Genomic DNA, 7,093 nt, shown 5'->3' with positions numbered 1-7,093 from the left:
TAGTTCACAACTATGCGAATGAATTGTTTGAAAGACAGTTCGTATAATCTTAATCTCTTGAATGATGGCATATTATTGTGGCTAAAGTTTAATGCAGGATCTCTGGACGGATTCTCTGCAAACGTACATACTAACACCCCGTTAGACGAAATAGAGTAATAACCTTTTACAATTTTCCAGCCAGTCTTTTGTCTATGCTCCTGCCATAAATATGATAATATGTCACTATGAATTTTATATTCGTGATTATTTCCAATACTGTTATATTATACGACTTGTTGGTAATCCATATCAGCCATAACAAGTATCCAGTGTGCGAATTTTCAAGGTAAGAAAGTTGAGGAGAGTGGTGTACTTAAAAAGAATGAAATCACAATGTGTGATATGTAAATATACTCGTATTTATTTGAAAAGTACATAACATATTGAATTATAACGGTTTTAGATCCATGGGTACTTGCATTTCACAGGTAAATAAAATATTAAAGTTTCAATAAGAAATCCAGAATCTGTGGCTTACAATTTCAAACCATCTTAATATGTTGTAATTATTAATATAATCTGAACTAATGTCAATGCTTTCAAATAGATAGCGTTTCAGTAGCTGAATTTCTCCCACTACAGAGATACCGTGTATAACTTGACCGCACATATTAACACCGTCGCCAGTCCATACCATCATAGTTCATGGTCCACCCGCCACGTGAGAAGGCGCGGACTTCATTTATCAAAGGTTCGTCGCGTATCCAGTATATGAATCCGTGGTCAAGGTTGACTTCAGGGACTGCCGATTATAAGAATGATATTGTATCGAAAGCGGTTTCAAAAACACAAGAGCTATTCACAGGTGCCTTATCACAATCAGTTAGATTTGGTAGAAAATAGCGACATTGATAAGGATTCGCTGATTCTATAGTCAGTCAATTATTTTATATATTTCATGATGTTATGTAATATATTGCTATTCAGATATTCTTAATATAACAGATATTTATTAAACCGCCAATTGTCTTGTAATTATAATCGCTAAAAAATGTATTAGATACATTTTTTTTTATCGCATACAGGGCGAACAGAACGTTATTATGTAACAAAAATTAAGTTCTAACTCAGTGGTAGGAAGGAACGCTTTGAACGGAATCCGTTCCTTCGATTTCGTTTCATTTTTAGGAACTAAAAAATTATTATTTATATGATATATTTCCTCATCAATTAAATCTTAGTTCACAACTATGCGAATGAATTGTTTGAAAGACAGTTCGTAGAATCTTAATCTCTTAAATTATGGCATATTATTGTGGCTAAAGTTTAATGCAGGATCTCTGGACGGATTCTCTGCAAACGTACATACTAACACCCCGTTAGACGAAATAGTGTAATAACCTTTTACAATTTTCCAGCCAGTCTTTTGTCTATGCTCCTGCCATAAATATGATAATATGTCACTATGAATTTTATATTCGTGATTATTTCCAATACTGTTATATTATACGACTTGTTGGTAATCCATATCAGCCATAACAAGTATCTAGTGTGCGAATTTTCAAGGTAAGAAAGTTGAGGAGAGTGGAGTACTTAAAAAGAATGAAATCACAATGTGTGATATGTGAATATACTCGTATTTATTTGAAAAGTACATAACATATTGAATTATAACGGTTTTAGATCCATGGGTACTTGAATTTCATAGGTAAATAAAATATTAAAGTTTCAATAAGAAATCCAGAATCTGTGGCTTACAATTTCAAACCATCTTAATATGTTGTAATTATTTATACAATCTGTACTAATGTCAATGCTTTCAAATAGATAGCGTTTCAATAGCTGAATTTCTCCCACTACAGAGATACCGTACCACTAACGTCTAACCTTTTTTGAGCCTAAGTGCAGTTGACCACTACCTGCTTTTTACCCGAGTGCAGTTCGACCATTACTATTTTTAAACCCAAGTTCAGTTCGACTAAAATAAGTGCAATTCGGCCATACCCAAACAGCATACTATTGGTTAAATCCATTTTTGGCGAATAAATAAAAAAATTGATATAGGTACTTTAAATGTTTCAAATAGGTAATCAGTACCCCCACGAATAATAATTTTAAATTAATACAAAAAATTAAAAAATCATTCTTCGATTAAATATCTAATTATGTCGAAATATGAATATAAAATATAGATACCTATTTTTAAAATAAAAACTTGATTATATAGTTGTTCGATTTTTTGGTTACAGTACGAAAGGTGGGTACATAAAATCTACTGCATAGTGTTTGGTAATGTATATGTAATATGACCGGCTGTTGGATGCGTTGGAAACCATATCATCATCGACTTTGGAAGTCTGTAATTTGTTCAGAGAGTCGATTATTGGTTGAAGTGTTTGTGATACAAAAGATTGAATATCAGCTTTTCTATGTTTTAATGCAGTATACTTGCGTAATATTTTCTTTAGCTTTAGATAATCAATTCTCCGAGTACCTCGCCTTTAGACGACATATTTGTGAATGAAGTGTTTTATAAAAAACAATAGTTTATATAACGACGAACGTATCCAATCCGTGACGATAGCGACCATTGTCGTCACGTTCACTGTCTTTGTTTATGACGATAAATTCAAATCCTCCTTTACACCAACATGAAATACAAAAGTTTTTAAACTCGGGATATGACCGGAGCAATGTTCGTTATAAACATGCTTTAGGTTTGTATCGTCTTTTTTAAATAAAACAATAAAATTTGCGTTATCACGCAAAAGTTGTTTAGGTACTTTTGAATAACTCTGAGCCAAAAAGAAAACATCTACTAAATTATGTCGGGCTCTGGAAAAGTAAGTCCTTGCAATCTTCTGGTTTTCAGTAATAATATCATCGAAAATAAACACAGAGTTTGGTAAAGCTTTTTCAGGTTCAATAACTTGCTCGTTTTCGTAGAACGTGAATAATTGTATTCCATTAATGCCTGATAAAATATCACACAATAATTTATACTTTGGGTGATCCAATCTTTTTGAATATATGTAGACGTTGTGAAATCGTAGACCGTTTAAATGTGTTAATAATGTGAATATTAAATTAGTTTTCCCACAACCTGAAGGACTTATGATAAGCGCTCTAATCGTATTAGGTAGAAGCACACCATGTCTTTGTTTTTTTATACGAAGTAGGTGGGTCCACGTTTTCAACTGTGAGTGTATATCTTGTTTAATGAACTTCATTTTTAAATAAATATCCCTGTAACACTGAGAACGTAATCAGTACACGATGTCGCTCGCTCGAAGAAAGGCCAAGAATAAAGGTTCTGGTCTTATAAACACGCTTAAAAATAAATTACCATTAGAGCTTCAGTGCCTGGTGAGAGTAAATACACGTATATTAACGTGGTAATAGGGCTCGGAAGTTGTTGCATTTGCATAATTTTTTTGAACCATTAGATTTATTGCTAAGTGAGCTAGAAATTCATTCCAAGACACTACGAAAAACATATCAAAAGTTTATAGTGCATATTTTTGCATATTTGGTGATTTTTAGACTTTAGAGCATATTTCTTAATTTTAAAATTTTTTAGAGCATATTTTATAATTTATGGAGATTCCTATGAAAATTTACAAATAAAAAAATAAATATATTCATATTGAGAGACCTTACTAGATATTCTTGTATCGTATTTTTCAAATTTCCATTTGACATTAAAAACAATGTTTTTCCCCTATTGGTTGATATAATATAATATTAATATATAAAAAATATAATTTATTTATATTTATAAATTACAACTACAGCTAGCTTTATCTAAAATAGAATATTATACAAATCTAAAAATAGAAACAACAGCTATCGAAATACGACGATTTTCTATAAATACTTTTCTAGGAAAATAACTCAATGATTATTGTTAATGGCATAGACCTACCGCTAAACCACTTAGATATTTTTGTCAGTTCCGGCTTATACGTCCGTCTTATCTGTTGTAGTTGTACGCGTCGTTCTTGTTTCAAGTACCTACTTATATTATTTTTATTTCATTATGCCGAAAACCAAACAATCTGCGACAAATCGTTTGAATAGTTTTGTTTTGGAATATGGTACAGATATATTCAAAACCGATGGAAGTATTTTATTCTGTAAGTTATGTGAAGTGAAGGTTAACAGTGATCGAAAATTTGTAGTGACTCAACACGTTAACACTAAGAAACATAAACGATCGGTTATTAGAAAAAACGAAAAAAACAAAAATTCTGAAATCCAACAGCTAGTAACTAATACTCCGAAAAAGTGTCAATTTTCACACGATTTATGTAAAGCATTAATGTCGGCAAACATACCACTTTACAAAATAAGTAACCCTCAATTAAAATCATTTTTAGAAAAGTATACGTACTAAGAAAAATATAAGAGAACAAATTAAAGGAAATAAAATATGGGTGTCGATCGACGAAACTGCAGACTCTGAAGGAAGATATGTAGCTAACGTTATAATAGGAACTTTAAATACCGACGCACCGGGAAAAACTTATTTGCTAACAACCGAAGTTCTGGAAAAAGCGAATAATTTGACGATAGTATAACTTTTTGATCATTCAATGTTCATCCTCTGGCCAAACGGAATTCGTCATGATGACGTTCTACTGTTTGTGACCGATGCCGCACCATACATGGTGAAAGCTGGACAAATACTTCAATCACTGTACTATAAAATGATACATATAACATGTCTCGCACATGGTATCCATAGAGTAGCCGAAAATATACGGGAAAAGTTTAAAAAAGTTGATAAACTTATTTCTAGGGTTAAACAGGTGTTATTAAAGGCTCCTTCACGTGTTTTAGTGTTTAAAAGTGAAGCACCAGCCATATCACTTCCACCAGAGCCAATATTAACTAGATGGGGTACATGGATAATGGCAGCTTCCTATTACTGCAAATATTACAAAGTTGTACGTAGAGTATTACTAAGTTTAAATGCTGAAGATGCCATTTCTGTTAAAGAAGCTCAACAGTTAATTCAAGAACCCGATATGGAAGCTAATTTGGTATACATACATTCAAATTTTGGATTTATACCGGAATATATAACGAAACTTGAAACACAATATATTTCACTATCCGAAGCATTATCTGCATTTAAACAGGGGTAGGACACTTCTCGGCGGCGGGCTGATAATAGAGAATCAACCACTGCAGGTCCGCAGTAGGGGCATGATCTGGGAAAATATGAAATCTTAACATTTTCATTTTTGGTAGCACTGAATTTGCCATGATACCACGTTTTATTGTTATCTCTATTATATTAACGTATCGGAATTTTTAAAAATAATTCTATATTAAAAGTTAATACCATTTTTTATTTATTTTTGTAATTTAATTGAATCAATATGAATGAAATACCTGAACATGTATTCACATAGTCGGACATGTTATTTTATTTCAATTTTTTTAAAATCTATGGTAAGTAGTAACATAATTAAGGTACCTAAAAATAAAAAAAAATTGTATTTATAATATTGTATTAAATATTTGTATTTGTATTCAAATACTTAGTGAGTAATCGCAAAGGGCATTTTTATACTAGTATTTTAAAAGTATTTTTAATACTACTTTATTCCAATACTAGTATTAACTATTAGTTGTGTCCGGATGTCCGGTGAAGAGTTAACTCATTGTTTTAAAGCAATTAAATTAAAATAGTACATTTTATCGTATAAAAGTATGCCATATTTATTTTTCGTGTATTAATGGTCAAACTGTTAAATGAACTGGCCCTACTGCGGACCTGCAGTGACTGACTCAAGCCTTCGTCCTATGCTGCCTGTATAAATTTTTATCAGTGTCCATTCTGATTGTTATATTCTGTGATTTAAATAAGTTCAAAATAAATTAAACGACTGCGAGGGTGAAATCGGTGTTGCGGTATTTCAAAAATTAAATAATGTATTGGAGAAAAATTGTGGCTTTAAAACGATACTTAATATTTCAAAAATATTAAGAGGACAAGAAAGTTCAATGGAAGGCCTTCCTGATGATTTGACTGGTGACGATATTACATATTTCAAATATGTGCCGATTACGTTAACTGATGTTGAACGTGGTTTTTCAAGGTACAAAACTTTGCTGGTGGATAATCGGCGATCATTCAATTTTGAAAACATCAAAAAAAGTTTAGTGGTCCAATATAACACTTTAGAAGGTAAGAACAAAATTATATCTAATGCATTTTAATTATTAATTAAAATACTTTTTAATTATAGGCAGGTACCTCGTGGTTTTTCTAATTTGTATTTATGTATTTCAGGTATATAAATAAGTAGGGTGAAAAGGCCGACTCCGGATACCCCCCGCTTCACCACCCCCCACCTGTATCACGCCTGTCTGTGCCACCCCCACCACGCTCCCCGCGCATACCACGCCAGCCTGCGCCACCCCCACCCCCCTCCCCGCCGATACCGTACCAGCCTGCGCTGCCCCGGCTCCACCCCGCCCATACCTCGGTAACGTGCGCCATACCAGACCAAACCCCCGCTTCACCACCCCCCCGCCTGTATCACGCCAGTCAGCGCCGGCCTGCGCCACCCCCACCCCCCTCCGATACCGAACCAGCCTGCGCCACCCCGCCTTCACCCCGCCAATACCTCGGTAACGTGTGGCATACCAGCCCAAACCCCCGCCTTACCGCCCCCGGCCATACCACGCCAGCCTGCATCACCCCCACCCCCTCCCCACCGATACCGTACCAGCCTGCGCCGCCCCGGCCCCACCCCACCCATATCTCGGTAACGTTGATCGCGGTGAATAGCCCTCCGCCTCACCTCCTACCAATACATACGCCATCACCACCCCACTCCGCCCGTACCTCGGTAGCGTTGATCGCGGTGGATAACCCCCCCGCCTCACCCCGACACATCACCACACCACCCGCCCATTAGACGCTCACCGCGCGGCGGCCGCCCCGTCCGTCACGCGGACGGACTCATCGGCCGACGTCCGCTCGACCCGTATATCACCGACGGTGGCGCCATCTATCCGATAATCGGATGGACGCGGTTTTTCGAATTTTATCATATATACATACGTACATACATACATACATACATATATACAT

The 7,093-nt window shown here is 35.2% G+C and overlaps 1 protein-coding gene across 1 annotated transcript; it reads left to right on the top strand.

The window, feature by feature from the left end:
• The first annotated feature begins 4,895 nt into the window (after positions 1-4,895).
• On the top strand, positions 4,896-6,294 carry LOC132953076 (uncharacterized). The gene is made up of 3 exons (XM_061025623.1): positions 4,896-5,124; positions 5,858-6,181; positions 6,287-6,294. Exons 1-3 carry the CDS (start codon positions 4,896-4,898, stop codon positions 6,292-6,294), a joined length of 561 nt encoding a protein of 186 aa, XP_060881606.1.
• The last annotated feature ends 799 nt before the right edge of the window (positions 6,295-7,093 follow it).

The sequence above is a fragment of the Metopolophium dirhodum genome, chromosome 1 (genome assembly GCF_019925205.1).
Source record: "Metopolophium dirhodum isolate CAU chromosome 1, ASM1992520v1, whole genome shotgun sequence".
Taxonomy (NCBI): Eukaryota; Metazoa; Arthropoda; class Insecta; order Hemiptera; family Aphididae; genus Metopolophium; species Metopolophium dirhodum.
Note: the sequence above shows the minus strand (reverse complement) of the source record. Positions and strands in the feature narration are given on the sequence as shown.

Excerpts from the sequence above, each read along its gene's own strand:
- LOC132953076 (XM_061025623.1), top strand. The coding sequence starts at position 4,896 with ATGGCAGCTTCCTATTACTGCAAATATTACAAAGTTGTACGTAGAGTA. Across the intron at positions 5,125-5,857 it reads AGCATTATCTGCATTTAAAC|AAGTTCAAAATAAATTAAAC; the intron begins AGGGGTAGGACA and ends TGTGATTTAAAT.